We start from the raw sequence: 14984 nt of genomic DNA, 5'->3' as shown, positions 1-14984 counted from the left end.
CCCATCAGACCTGGGCTTACTCAGCCGCCTCCAATTCCCCTAGCTCGATTGCAGCTGGTGGGATGGAGGCCTGGCTCCAGTTCCTTAGCCAGCCTCGTGTCACGCCCACTGTGTGGTGCCCACAAGCCCCCTCCTCTCCTTGGTTACTGCCACCGCTCACCCTGTTACAAGGGGGGGGGGGATTGTTCTCCTTGGCCTCTGAGGATAGGACAAGAAGCAAGGGGCTTAAACTGCCACAAGGGAGGTTTTCCCAATGTCCAGCTTAAAACTTCCTGCCTGTCAGGGTGGTTAAACACTGGAATAAATTGCCCAGGGAGGTTGTGGAATTTCCATCACTGGAGATATTCAAGAGCAGGTTGGATAAACATCTATCGGGGTGATCGAGACCAGGGGTGAGGAACCTTTTCTGGGGGGGGGGGCGCTGACCCATTGAAAAATGAGTTGGGGGCTACACACAAGTGAGAAGTCCCTGACCCAGAAGGAGACAGACACTCCCCGCATTCCCCCTCGCACACCAGAGCCTAGGGGAGCCCCGGCTAGTAGATTTTGTGTACAGGTGAGGGGCTGGAGCGCCAGTGCGGGCTCCCAGTGCTGAGCCTCAGGGGCCGGATCCCGGCAAACCAGGGGCCACATCCAGCCTCCAGGTCTGAGGTTCCCTATCCCTGATCTAGACGGTGCTTGGTCCTGCCGTGAGGGCAGGGGTCTGGATTTGATGACCCCTCGAGGGTCCCGTCCAGTTCTAGGTTCTACATTAGCTCGCTGGCTCCCGAGGGCACAGGCCCTGGTAAAGCAACTGAAACTCCTGGGTGTGACGAAAGCATCTCAAGCCACCCAGGTGAGTCTGCAGATGGACAGACAGCACGGAACGGCCTCCAGAGCAGCCTGCGCGCCTACGTCCCAGCACGGAGGCCAAGCCCCGCGACAAAGGGCGTGTCAATGCCGCTCAGTTATTTCACCGACGACACATTCTGCTGCCGTTCCATCTAGAGGAGGCTCCCCGCTAGCAGACATGGGGGTCAGCAGCAGCCCCTTTCCATGGCCAGGCGCCACAGACAGGGGCTGCTACCAGCTGGGCAGGCAGCCCCGCTCGGTCCTGGCTTGTGCCGGGACCAAACCCTGCTGCGACTCTGCAGTTTAAAAGGCAGTAGGAGCCAGGAGGGAGGAGGGGAGGCGAGCAGCCTACCCAGCTCCTAGTGCATTTGAAATGTCAGCGCTGCAGCGGGGTTGTGTCCCAGCATGAGCCAGGACTGAGCGGGGCTGCCGGCCCCAATCGAGAAATCGATACAAAGTCTATCGACTACTCGATTACTAGAATAACCTCAATTTAACATCCCTAGTCTAAGCCCCGTTAAAAGAGGGTCACAACCCACTTTGGGGCCCTGACCCACCGTTTGAGAACCTCTGTCTTCACTATTAGATTACACATCCCCGAGAAGACGAACCAACCAGCCTTGACCACGGCAACCTTCCTCTGATGGGCCAGGACCATCTCCTGAGCTACCTCGTGCAAGTTACACACACGTCTATGCCGACGTGCACGTAGAGGTGCACACAGAGCCCCGCCCACTGGGTGCACCTTTCCGTATCGCTTCCCAACCCACTGCCAGTCCCATACCCCTCCCTTGCCGTTCTGATGCTCCCTGCAGTTGCCTTGGTGGGTAAATGGCAGCAAGAAGCTCAAGGTCTAGCAGCGGCTTCTCTCTATTCAAGGGAGCATCTCTCCACTAGGGATAATTGTGTCTGTGGCAGGCCGTAAAAGCAGGCGAGCTGCCGGGCTGGCTGCGCCGCGCCCCAGCGGCGGGGAGAGCCTGGAGATTGGCGGCGACATGCTGAAAAAGGGGATTATCGGGTTTGGAGCCTCCTCTGTGTAATTAAGCGGCAGCTCCCTGGCACGCCGGCCCTTTCTCTGCCGATAAGCCCGTCCATAATGGGCTGACGGCGCACAGGCGGAGAGCTGCGGGCAGACAATGCGCACCTTGAAAAGCCGGCTGCCAGTGGGGCCGGCGTTTAAAAATAGACATGAATGGCTTTCTTCGAGGCGTGGAAAAGAAGCAGGCGCAGCTCTCCCAGGGGCAATGCAGAACTTGTCGAGGTTCCCCTGTGGCCAGAAGAATGCCGCTCGGGGAGGGAGGAGAGGGTGGCTCACAGCACCGGGCGGGGGGCACCCCACTGCTCCTTCAAGGGAGACATTCCAAGATTATCTGTGCCGTGTGGTGGGGAGCATGGGGGGCTGGGATGCGAGGTGGGGGGGGAAGGGCTTTGCCGTCCCAAATTGCCAGCCTGGTCCTGCCCACACTCCACTGTAGGTGTACTAGGGTCAGACTGTTGCTACCCCCAAGCGCCTACCCTCCCAGGGCTCCGGGGTTGGGGACCGTCACCCGCCCGCCCTGTGATGGGGGGCGTGGCCTGAGCAGAAGGGGCAGGACTGGCCTTACCATGAGGCGAACTGAGGTGGCCGCTTCAGGTGCCAGACGGGGAGGCGAGGGGGGGGCACCACTAGGACCCAGAGTGTAGAAAATTGTGTCTGCTGCTGCTGGTGCATATGGGGGCGTCATCTGAGCTCCCCACCTCAGGTGCCAAAACGTTGTGCACTGGCCCTGGGAAGGGGTGGGGCAGGGTTGGGGTCTTGCCTCCCCCACCCACCATCACCACCTGCCCATGCGAGGAAGCTCTGCTCCTGGCCCAGACCCCTGGAGGGAGGTGTTGAGCAAACACGGAACAAAACGGCGAAGCTCTTTGGCAAACAAACGAAAGGCTCCCCGTTTAGGGCTGGATTTCCAGCCATGAGTCCTGTGCGCTGGATGCGGAGCTCCCGGGAAAACGCAGCCCTGAGGGTGGGGGCTGGGCAATTGAGAATCTGGCCCTCTTGGCTTCTAGCTCTTCGTCTCCTGAGGAGAGGGTTGGTGGTGCCTCTGTGAAGCGAGTCAGCACGGATAACTCCCAGGCACTTTCTATTAGGCAGGGGCAATTTTCCCTCTACTTGTTTCCATCCGTGTGTGGAATAACTTGTGTCATGTGCACCAAGGCATATGCAACTGTGCACCACCAGTAGAAACACCTGCTGCTGGCTCTGAGCACTGCGGGCGCTCTGCTAATCAGCTGGGCGGCACCTGAATCTCTCCTGGGTGCCTACCCACTGGGCAGAGGTCCCCTGGTAACTCAGCAGATGCCAAAGGAGCGAGCTGCCCAGGAAGGCTGTCGATCTGGCACCTTCCACCAGTATAAAGTATCGGGGGAGGGGATGCTGGGACCCATGGAAAAGCAGGGGCCAGGATGTCAGGGCTGGACTCTCGGCGTGTCCCCTGACCTGGGAATGCAACCGACTGCCTAGACAGCCGAGCACCCAGCTCTGCCTCCAGACCAGAGCGTAGAACCCCCATTAAAACTCCAGCCCTTTGTCCCAGCCAATGCGGCGGCTCGGCTGGGCGTTTTGCACCAGTCTGGCCTCCCACGTGTCTCTGGGCTGCCTGCAGTGTGACCGTCGCGGGAGCCCTCACTCATCCGCCGCGTGTCAGTTTAATAGGCACCCAGGATCCTCTCTCTCCCGGGGGTTACAGCAATCAGTCTCCAAGCAGGGCTGCCTGGGCAGACTGTCCCTCTCGAAGGAGCCCCGGCAGACACTGAAGGCAGGAGGGAAAAAATAATCATGGTCTGCAGCCGCTGAGCAATTCCTGCCCCCATCCTGTCATACCCCCCTTCCCAGCCTGCTCTGCCTCCTGCTGCCCCGGCTCACACAGGCTGCCTCCCCAGGGACGCCCATCACCCCTGTCTTGCCAAGATGCTGAAAGAACTCAGTACTTTACAGGATCAGGCCCTTTTAAGTCACCCCCCCACCCCTGCTCCATGGTGCTTCATAGCCTGTGTCCCTGTCCCCGATGTCCAGCCCCGTCTAGGGCAGAGGGACACAGCAGATCCTGCTGAGAGTCTCAGCAAGTCCCTGGTCCCCATTCCATGCCCTCCCCCCCCCCCCCCCGCTCACTACAGCTGCGTGGGGAGACAGATACGTCTCTGCCCATTGGGCTTGAAAGTTTCTGAAGGAGAAGAGGAGCCATTAGCAGCCCTGCAGGAAGCGGGGCGCTTTGTTCCTGACGCACCGCTCAGCATCAGTAGTGGAAGGACCCAGGAAGGGAGGGGAGAGCTGAATTCAAAGCCGCTCGGGGGAAATGTTATTTTTCTCTCAGTAGGAGAGAGGGGAAAGGCGGCTGTCTGCAAACGGGGACAGAACTCACCGGCTCCTAATCTGGGCCATCAGCCTCCCGGCGCACGTCGGCTCTCACTGACCTACCCCAGCGCCAGGCAGAGTCACCTCGGCAGTGACACAGGGACAGAGATGAGAGGTGCGGTGGCCGATGGCAGGTGGGACCCCAGGGACCAAGTCTAGATACCCAAGCACTTCTACATGCCCCGTTACGGTTGCATCGCAACCCCCCTTTCAGGCCATAATGCGTTTATTTTCACATCCCAGGGTGAGGCAGGGCAGTCCTACTATCTGCAATGTATAGATGGGAAACCGAGGCACGGGGTGGCTGACTGTCTTGCCCAAGGTCACACAGGCCGACGTCCTCATGACGCCTTGTCTATTCTGAGCTCGGACATGCTGCTTTGCTCTCCCTCCTCTTCCTGGTCTGTCTAGCCTACGTACGCCGGAAGGACTTCAGGCTCTGTGTTTATACCTAGGTTCCCCTCCCCCGCATCCGCGCTGGGGCTTCAAGGATAAAAAACGAGGACTAAGGTGCCTCAGGCAGTGTAGAAAGCAATATTTGCATTTCCAGCGTGCTCCGAGCCCTCTCCCAGGGGACTGACAGCTGCACGTCGGGCTCTGCACGCTGCCCGTCTGCGGCAGATCAAGGCTGAAATGTTTCACTAACTCCCTGCAGTACTAGAACTAATCACCGGCGTTTCCCAGCAAAGCCTCATTTTCATCTTAACACGAGCCCATCTGCGCCCGCACACGCCGCGTTCTGCTGGGGAGACGCAAAGCTCGGATCCCGCCAGCGGAACGGACGCTGGGACCACGCGGGCTGGGGGGAACCAGAGCCTTGAATGAACAGCCTCGTTACAGCCGAGCCGAGCTCCAGCCAAAGCCAGAGCAGCCAAGGGGTGTCTGCCCACTGATTTCCAGGGGCCTTGGTCAAACGAGATCAAATTCTGTGGCTTAGACCCTAACCAAGGTGGGGCCGTGGCCCATTCGGTACTGTGCCCTTGGGCAGCCACCCAGGAGAGATTCAAATGCCACCCATCTGACTGGCAGAGCCTGTGTTTCTACTGTTGGTGCACATCCCCCGGTGCACGCCAAATTTATTCTGCACATGATGGAAAAAAATAAGAGGGTTCACCAATGGGAAGCCTCGATTCCCCTCCCCCCAAAAGACGCTTGGCGGAGGAGGCCTGGCTTGCCACAGCTGGCATCCGAAGACAGGCAGTGCAGCCCTTCTGAGTTGCCATCTCCCCCATCAGGCAGCCTCGTGGAGCAGGCAGCTTGGACCTGGAGCCCTCCCTGACCCCAAGGAGCCCTGCTTTGGACACTACACCCGTGGGCACGTTCAAAGGGGCCGGGGTGGGTGTGAGCCTGAGCGCCAGCTTCTCCCGCCTGCTCCTCCCGGGCGCTCGTGAGAGTGACCTCGGTATGTCGGGGCCTGCAAGCAGACGCCCCCTCGGCAGGGCGTGGCATAGCAGGCTCCCTTCTTCCAGGGCTGACAGCCACTCTGGCCCAGTAGGGGTCTCCCTCTTCTTGGGACATGGCCCTGTGGGCAGGTTGCTTTTACCTCCACGCCTTAGTTCTGGGGTAACCAAGTCCCGCAAACTAGAGTCCAGTCAGGGCCCTGACTGCAGGTTTTCAGCCCCACACTGGGCCTTCAGCCCCCACCTCAGGGCTTCCAAAGTTCTTACCTCAGGGCTCTGCACCCCCTTCCCCTCAGCTGGTGGGGTAACCCCAGCGCTCCCTCCCCTCTGAGTTCCAGCTCAGAGCCCCTACCATGAGCAGGCAAGGCCTGTCAGGTCCAAGCCACCCCCTGCAGGCTTCTTCCCCCCTCAGGCTGCCAGGCCTTTCCCACAGCCCCTTCCAGCCCCCACCTTGCACCTGCATTCTCCTCAGGCACCAGGATTTCTCCCGCTCTCGGTTCTCTCAGTGCTGGGGTCACAGGGCTCTCCAGTGGAGCCCCCCAGCGAGTCCCAAATGCCAACACAGACTTAACCCTCTCCTGGCCTCCTTTGCACCATTCCTCACTCGAGCACCTTCCTGGAGGCCTAGGGCCGGCCCTTTGGCCAGGGCTCACTGGCAGAACTAGCCACTCACCCGGCTGCTTCTCCCCTGCTCCTAGCTCCCTGGAAGAGAATTCGCTGCTCCAGATCTTCCCCCAGGTGTCCTCTTCAACCTAGTTTCCTGCCTGCTGCTCAGAGCGGAATTGAAGCGTTACCTCTGCCTCCAGCTGGGACTCAGTGTCATTGGGCCTGGCCCACCCACCCTGTGTCTCCGCTAATTAACCTCCCAGGGCTCCCCTTAACCTTTTCAAAGCCAGCACGAGGCCTATGCCCCAGCACGGCGCTTCAGGCCCCCCTCAGGACCATGGCGGTGATGGCCCTGCCCTACCTGCCACAGGGTTCTGAGGATGAAGCGGTGGTGGGCTATTTGCGGCCCGAGGGCCACGTGCAGCCCGTCGGGGTTCTCAGTGCGGCCCACGAGACACGTCGACTGTTGCCCACGCGCGGGGTTGCCAGGCTTTGCTGGTTTCCAGCCACGTAGTTTGGTTCCTGTGGGGGTTACTCGCGTGACGCTCTCATAAAGCCAGGGGACGTGAAGCGAGGGGCACCCAACGCTGTCTGCCAGCGCCGTGCGTGCCCCCCGTGGCCAATCCCGGCGCTGCTACGGGTCAGTCGGCACCACCCGCCAATTCTTGGTACTCAAGCGCAGGGAGCAAAACTGCCCCGTCCCGGGAGACCATCTCGGTTAGGACAATCCTGCGGCCCACGGAGAGGAGGGAGGCCGCTCACGAGCCGAGGTTGCCCACTGCTGGCATAATCTCCGTGACTGCGGATGCTCAGATACGACGGGCCGGGGTCCAGACAAGCACCCACGGGAGACAGCCGGGGAGGTTCCGATCCCTGACAAACGGGGCCGGGTCAGACCCTGGGATCCCAGCGCCACCAAGCACAGCGGGAGCTCAAGCCTGAAGCCTGCTCAGGACCTTCTGTCACTTTAGAAACAGCCTGCGGGGCATGCGACGGGGGATGTTCCTCAGCCCCGTCTCCCGTGGGGCGGCCAGAGCAGGGACTCCCTCTGCCCAGACTCACGCAGGGAGGTCTCTTTAAAATGGGCCATTGAGCCGAGCCTGCCGCTTGGGTAGTGTGGGCCTGATCCTGCCATTGGGTCTGATCCTGCCGCTTGTGCAGTGTGGGCCTGATCCTGCCATTGGGTCTGATCCTGCCGCTTGTGCAGTGTGGGCCTGATCCTGCCATTGGGTCTGATCCTGGTGCTTGGGTAGTGTGGGCCTGATCCTGCCATTGGGTCTGATCCTGCCGCTTGTGCAGTGTGGGCCTGATCCTGCCATTGGGTCTGATCCTGCCGCTTGGGTAGTGTGGGCCTGATCCTGCCATTGGGTCTGATCCTGGTGCTTGGGTAGTGTGGGCCTGATCCTGCCATTGGGTCTGATCCTGCCGCTTGTGCAGTGTGGGCCTGATCCTGCCATTGGGTCTGATCCTGCCGCTTGGGTAGTGTGGGCCTGATCCTGCCATTGGGTCTGATCCTGCCGCTTGTGCAGTGTGGGCCTGATCCTGCCATTGGGTCTGATCCTGCCGCTTGGGTAGTGTGGGCCTGATCCTGCCATTGGGTCTGATCCTGGTGCTTGGGTAGTGTGGGCCTGATCCTGCCTTTGGGTCTGATCCTGCCGCTTGTGCAGTGTGGGCCTGATCCTGCCATTGGGTCTGATCCTGCTGCTTGTGCAGTGTGGGCCTGATCCTGCCATTGGGTCTGATCTTGCCACAAATCAGCAGGGTGACTCTCACTTTGCTTTGGCATAAACAGTACGACAAGGTGCACGAGAACCCAGCCTCCTGGATTTGCTTGTTTGCTGGAAGCTCAGAATGGGTGTAACCTGCTCACCGAAATCCCCCTCCCACCTCCTGCAAGCTTGGGCTGCTCCCCGACCTCTGCATCTGGCCCGACCCTCAAGTGAGGGCAGAACCGGGGCCAGCTCCTTTCCAGGGGTCACTTTTAGAGAATTATCGCCACGAACGAAAACCATCGGGTGCCGGCAAAGGAGCCAGCGCAGGAGCTCCCTGGGCTCGCCATGGCATGGCTGTCTCATCCCCGCCCGCTCCAACTTCATCACCCCCAGCCCTGGGGTCTGTCATCATGCCTGTTGTGTTTTCAGGCCAGTCCAAGGCCTGATCTTGTGTGAGCGTCTCCCAGGACAATCCATTGGTCAGGGCAGAAGGGAGCCCCCCTCCCCGCAAGGCAGGGACTTGGGGGCTGATTCTGCTCCCGTTCATCCTAGCCATGCTGGGCCCCTGGGCTGGGGGTGAGGAAGGGGCAGGGCCTCAGGCAGAAGAGGTGGGGAGAGGGGGCAGCTAGTTCTCTGCACTGTTCAGAGCACGCCTTCCCCGCTTCCCCCGCAGCATGGCATTCCGTCCGCGATTTAAAGGGCCCGGGGCTTCGGCCACCACCAGTGCTGCAGAAGTAGCCCCTTTGAATCACCAGGCCCCAGGGCAACTTCCACCTTTGCCCCTCCCGCCCACCTCAGCAGGCCTGGCCCTCATGGAAATCAGGCCCAGCTCGGGAGAAGGCCGTAGGGGGCAGTCAGGCGCCGTGGCTGCACAGAGGGAGGCCAATCCAGGGTGCTGTATCCGTAGCAATCATCTCCCACCAGAAATAATCTCTTAGGGTGGCTCCCATGCGTGCATCCCCCCCGCCCCCTGGCCCAGCAATCTCGGGACCGCCCGCAGGGGGATTCTTACTGTCTTTCCTGTAGTAGAGGATCTCCAGCTTGCACTCCTCGGACCCCAGCAAGGCCTGGCTCAGCTGCGCGATGGAGTTCTTGGTGGTCTCGGGCCCGGTGAGGAAGTCGCAGGTGCAGGGGCGCTGCATGACCTCCACCCGGGAGTAGCCGAACATCTCGCAGAAGCCGTCGTTGCAGTAGATGATGGCGCAGTTCTCCATCTGGGCATTGGCGATGAGGAACTTGCGGTCTGCAACGACGTAGGGGGGCAGAGGGGTAGCATAAGGCGCCTGCCCAGCAAGCGAAGGCCCTAGCGGAGGCCCTGCCTTGCCGTCTCCTTGTTACCCGGGTGCCTGAGGGCCAGGCACTAAGGGTATGTCTACACTACCCCCCTAGTTCGAACTAGGGGGGTAATGTAGGCATACCGCACTTGCAAATGAAGCCCGGGATTTGAATTTCCCGGGCTTCATTTGCATAAGCCGGCCGGCGCCATTTTTAAATGCCGGCTTGTTCGAACCCCGTGCCGCGCGGCTACACGCGGCACGGGCTAGATAGATCGGAATGGCTACATAGTTCGAACTATCTGTACACCTCGTTCCACGAGGCATACAGATAGTTCGGAATAACTACATAGTTTGAACTATCTAGCCCATGCCGCGTGTAGCCGCGCGGCACGGGGTTCGAACAAGCCGGCATTTAAAAATGGCGGAGCCGGCTTTATGCTAATGAAGCCCGGGAAATTCAAATCCCGGGCTTCATTAGCAAGTTCGGTATGCCTACATTACCCCCCCTAGTTCGAACTAGGGGGGTAGTGTAGACATACCCTGAGAGAGGCAACTGGGGGCAGTGGCTGAGTCGCAGGGGGTGTTGCTCAGAAAAGCCACGTTCTATTCCTGCTCCCTCCCATGACCTCTGGGGAGGGGGATTGTTCCCCCAGGGAACAGGGGAGGCCCCATCAGCTGTTACATTGGAACTAGACGGGCCCAAGCACAAGCACACACCCAAGGACTAACCGGGCATTTGCCCGGGGAAGGATTACATGATCTGAGGGGTCTTTGCGCCCCTCGGTCTCTGGGCCTGTCTCCCGACACGGGGCAAAGCAGGAGCGATTCTTGAAGCCGGCCAGTGCGTACAACGGGCATAAGCGAGACCACATCAGAGCCAGGAAGCCACTGACACGTTTCCCTCTGCTCTTTTTTCCTCCCGTGGCCTCCCTAGCTCTGCAGTTCCACCTCCTCTCTGGGGCTGCAGGCCTGCACACACTGGTGGGGGGCTAGTTCATCCCCCCCCCACCTGACAGGGACGCTTCCCCAGCCTGACTGGCCCTTTTAAAAGTTTGCCCAAGTCCGGCATTGACTCTTGGTGAGTGCAGGGAGCCCAGCCGGGCCGAGACGACTCAGGCCCTGAGGCTGCTGCAGGCACAGGGAAGGTAACCTCAGCGGGTGTGTCTATGAACGTCCCTCGGCAGGGCTTCTGAATGAGCTACGGCACGTGCTCGGTGTGGGCAGGAAGAGTGAGCCTGCACTGAGCAGCTGGAGCGGGGAGTCAAGAAACCGAATCGGGCACCTAGCCCAGTGCTCCCAGGGGTAGCCCGACGGCCCCTGGCACATGCTTGGCTGACCTGCTCTTCAAAGCCTCCGATGACACAACCTCCCTAGGCAAGCTGGTCTAGTGCAGAACCACCCTGACCTCTGGCCAAGGGACAGCCAGGGCTCAGGGCAGCATTGGGGTGACTCAAGGTGACTCAAGGTGCAGTGGGGGAGGCCTAGGTTGGATATTAGGAAAAACTATTTCCCTAGGAGGGTGGGGAAGCCCTGGGATGGGTTCCCTAGGGAGGGGGTGGAGTCTCCATCCCTAGAGGTTTTTAAGTCCTGGCTTGACAAAGCCCTGGCTGGGATGATTGAGTTGGGGTTGGTCCTGCTTTGGGCAGGGGGCTGGACTCCATGACTCCTGAGGTCTCTTCCAGCCCTGGGATTCTCTGAGTCTACGACTCCACAGCAGGCAGTGGGGAAGGGAAGGGAAGGGGCTGGCCTGCTCCAGCAAGGAAGCTGCCTCTGTCCCCGTGGCTTGCACTCTCCCGGGAGGCTGTCCTGCAAAGCTCAGGCCGATGACATGGTGGGATTAGAGCCGCATCTCATCTCCTGTCTTTAATGTAATCTAGCAATTTAGAGGCCGCGGCGTGTGGCTGCCGTGAAGCGCAGCTGCTCAGCCCAGCAGCGAGGGGGAAGTTTATGGCCAAATTCGGCTGCTGCTTCTGCCCCATTGAAATCCGAGGGGAAGCCAGGCCCGGGGGGTAATCGAGTGGGAAGTGCCCTTAGCAGGTGTGCGGGAACACGGCTCGCCCACACACTGGCATCGCTTTGGCTGGAGCCGGAGCCAGGTCTGAAACACAGAGAGGCAGCAGGGGGGCTAGCTATTAGTGCACTCCCTAATTAATCTCGCTCATTGCACAGGAGGGGCATCTGCAGCCTGTTTATTCCAGTTCTGCCGTTTGACTCCTTTCCCACCGTACACGGGGAATGCGCATTGGCAAAGAGCCCCACGCGCTCCTGCGACCCTCGACGCGCCCCACGCAGCTCCCGGACCCCTGTTTGCAGTCCTGCCACATCAGAGAGGGGGGAGGAGCCAGTCTCACTGCCCTAGGACCTTTCCACGGAGAAGGCACGTTGCAAAAATTCATGAATGTGCAGCCCCGTCCGCGAGCTAGTGACGCGATACTAGTGTTACCCATTTTCAAGCCGGCTAACCTGAGGGACAGGCCTGGAACCCAGAATCCTGGTGGTGTTTTCTGCTCTACCCCCCTGCAGGACTCTGACCCCAGGCGCAGATCTAGACTCTTGCTCAGGGGATGAGATCACGCCACGTCGCCCGGTGTGGTGGCCAGCCACTCTCCGAAGCAGCCGGTTAGAATCGGTGGCCGGGCAGAAGCACTGGGAGAGGATTAGTTTTAGTGAGTCGGGGCTTAGAGCAGAGGTCGGGAGGGGAGTGGGCAGCTGGGGAGGTGGGCTGAGCAGAGAGGACAGAGGCTGTTGATTTTAACTAGGCGGGGCCGCTTTGCTTACAGGGGATTGGAATTAAACTCCTGGATTGTTTCCCGCAGCCACAGCAGGCCGTCGGGGAAATACAGTTCAGATCAGAATGGCGCGCTCCTGGCTTTCTCTGAAGGAGCATCCAGCCCCATGGGGGAGGGGGGAGAATCCATGGAGGAGACCCCACATAGAGAGAAGAGGGGTGCCGAATGGAAATGTTATTAGCTAGCAGCCTCCAGCCCAGTCCCCTCTCACTCACCCCAGCGGTTATCAGGGGGGGCTGCTGTAAAACTGGGGTGAGTGAGAAGCAGCCCGTGCCCCCAAGTTAAAGCACATGCCCCAGGCTCTGCAGAGTGAGGAATTAGCACCCAGCAGCGCCTGGCTCTCGGCTCCATGCCCAGTTCATCCCAGGGGGATGCCTGTTAGAAGGAGATGAAATCCTGCCTCCCACAAGGGGCTCAGGGATGGGCTGCTACAGCTGGGAGGAGAGCGAGCGAGCTTTTATTTTTGTGCACCTGTCACTTTAAGGGGTAGGCACAGCTGAGGAGGACTCGGGCATTGTTTCAAGAGGAAGATTTGTAGCAGCAGCAAGTTATCAAGTTCAGACTGGCCCGGCCACGGGTTTGGGAGCTGGCGGGGGAAGGGGGAGGTTGTCTGTTTGCTGATCAGCCAGTGCCTCCCCCCCCCACACCAGCTGGCACTAGGGCTGGTGTCGTTGATTTAGGGGGCTAGACAAGGCAGGTTACCTGAACTTCCCAGTCCCAGGGGTGCCCCTTCCCTTCATTTAGCAACCACATAGGGAGGAAAGGAGCAAGTTGGCCCCCCCCAGCAAACTCTGTCATGGGAGCCAGGCTGAGCCAGGCTGCTGGAGGGAGCCCGGGGTCCTAATTCTCTGGTGCCTCGCCGCTGGCGTGGAAAGTGATCCCTGCTCTAGTAACACTGGGCACCCACTGAGCATTGGGGCGAGTGGCCCCCTAGGGAGATTCAGGCCCCACAGCAGCTCCTCTTGAATCAGCTGCCTCCAGAGAACGGCTCTCTCTCCAAACCGTGAGAAGCAGAGACCTCCGCCACCTAGTCATTGTGTTAAGGGTTAAAACACAACCCACCCAGCCAAAATTCATGGCAAGGGATTATTTCCAGCAGCAGCAAATGGCAGCACTTTATCAGGGGAGGCTGCCTGGGAGCATCCGATGGTCTAAAGGCAAATAGCCGGGCAGCCCATTTCGCACAGCAACAAGCCCTTCTACCTGGCGTCTTCTAGCTCAACACTCTGCCCCCTAAATCACAAAGGCGTCACCCCCTCCCCCCAGCAGTTACATTTTAATCAGCTCCTGATCTCGGATATGGGAGAAAATCCAAGGTTACTCTGTTGGCTTCAGTGGAATCCCTCCAGAATTATGCTGGTGGAACTAAGATCAGAGTCCACCCCATTGGGTTTACAGTCTTGATTGAGGGCTTCTGGGCAGCAATATCAATCTGTCTCCATATGCTCCCTCTCTCTATCCATCCCCCTACACTCCCTCTCTCTGTCCGTCCATCCATCCTTCCCCTCTGTCTACCCATCCCCACACAGTCCATCCATCCATCCATCCATCCATCTCCATACACCCCATCTACCGAACTATCCAGCCTGTCTCTCCCTTCCCCCCACTCTCTATCCCTCCACCTACCTACCTAGCTAAGCTGCCGGTGCAAGTTGCCTGGCTGCTCCCAGCCTGGCCCTGCCCGAGTCTCTCAGCCTGGCTGCGCCCAGCCTGGCCCTGCCGGGTCCCAGCGAGTCCTAGCGCGGCTGGCTCGCTGGCAGGAAGTTTTGCAAGTGCCGGAAAGGCCCCGCGGGAGGAAGCCGGCGCGGGCGGGCGGGCTGTACTCACTCTGCCCTTCGAACTTGCGGATGATGGTGTCCAGGTAGGTGTTCTGCGGGGCCACGTGGCCCCTCCGCACCGGCATGCTGGGGCCGGGCCGGGCCGGGCGCCGCGGAAAGTTGCTCCCGGCTCCTGGGGGAGCGGCCGGTCGGTCCCGGGCTCAGCCCAGGGAGGCCCCGAGCGCCCGCTGCGGCTCCCGGGGGGGGCGCCCCTGCTCCGCCGCCCGCCGGGGGAAGCCCGGTCCCCGCCCTGCGCTCGCCTTCCCGGCCGGCTGGTCACTGCGCTCCTCGCCCGGGCTGGGCTGGGCTCGGGGGCAGGAGGGAGGGGCGGAGGCGCGGGGGAGGCACCGGGCGGAGGAAGGAGGAGAAGCCCCGGGGAGCCGCAATGTGCTTCGTCACCGCTGCCCGCCAGCAGCAACAGCTGGGACCTGCCGGGCTCCGGCCGCCCCCCGCCCTGCCCCTGCCGGGAGCGGCCGCCTGCGCGCCGGGCTGCGGCTGGAGGAGCCGCGGCCGGGGAGGGGCCCGCCGGAGCGCGCCCCCTCCCTTCCCAGGCTGCTCCGGCGCCCGGGCTCGGGAGCTGTCCGCCGGCCGCGGTGCTGAAGCGCCGGGCGCCTGGCAGAGCCGCCCACCCGCGGGCGGGGATCCCCTGCCCTGCCCCCGCTTTCCCTGCGGGCGCGTTGGCTCCGGCGCTGCAGGCGGAGCTGGGGGGCGCAGCGCCGAGCACCGAAGCCAGGCGCAGCGCCGGGTCCCACCGCCCGCTCCCCCAGAGGGGCCAGCGGGGAGCGGCCTCTGCCAAGGGCCCTGGGCGTGGGGGTCGGTGACCCCCGCACCTCTCAACAGGGCAGCCCCTAAACACAGCGACCGAGGGCGTTGTTTTCTCCTCCAGCACTAGCTCCCCGGGCGCGGAGCAGGGCCCCATGGGGCTAGGGCTGGCTACGTTAGCTGGGGCTTGCTAAATGGAAGGGGGGGCTGGTTCCATGGGGGGGGGGGGTCCCTGGAGGGTGGGGCGAGACCCAGTATGGAGAAGGGGCTGCTCTGTGGGGAAGGCGGAGCCCCCCTGTGCCAGGCACTGCTTTACCTGCCCTCCCCCATCAGCACAGTCCCTGCCCCCCCTCACCCTGGCCAGTGGTTCTCTAGGGGGGGGGGTGGCTGGCACAGAGC

At 61.2% G+C, this 14984-nt stretch overlaps 1 protein-coding gene across 2 annotated transcripts in view; it reads right to left on the bottom strand.

Annotated features, from left to right (window-relative positions):
- The window catches only part of KCNH6 (potassium voltage-gated channel subfamily H member 6), a 129033-nt gene extending 114561 nt beyond the window's left edge, over nt 1–14472 (bottom strand). Inside the window, exons 1-2 of one of the 2 annotated variants that reach the window (XM_075911217.1) lie at nt 13834–14472; nt 8953–9183 (exon numbers count right to left, since the gene is read on the bottom strand). In XM_075911217.1, the coding sequence (XP_075767332.1) occupies nt 8953–9183; nt 13834–13909 (307 nt within the window). In that variant the 5' untranslated portion in view covers nt 13910–14472. The remainder of the gene's footprint in view (nt 1–8952; nt 9184–13833) is intronic. The other variant, XM_075911219.1, reaches the window with a different exon arrangement.
- Between the last annotated feature and the right edge of the window lie 512 nt (nt 14473–14984).

Source organism: Pelodiscus sinensis, chromosome 29, assembly GCF_049634645.1.
Source record: "Pelodiscus sinensis isolate JC-2024 chromosome 29, ASM4963464v1, whole genome shotgun sequence".
NCBI classification, from domain to species: Eukaryota; Metazoa; Chordata; order Testudines; family Trionychidae; genus Pelodiscus; species Pelodiscus sinensis.
The sequence above is the reverse complement of the archived record's forward strand: the minus strand, read 5'-3'. Positions and strand labels throughout refer to the sequence as shown.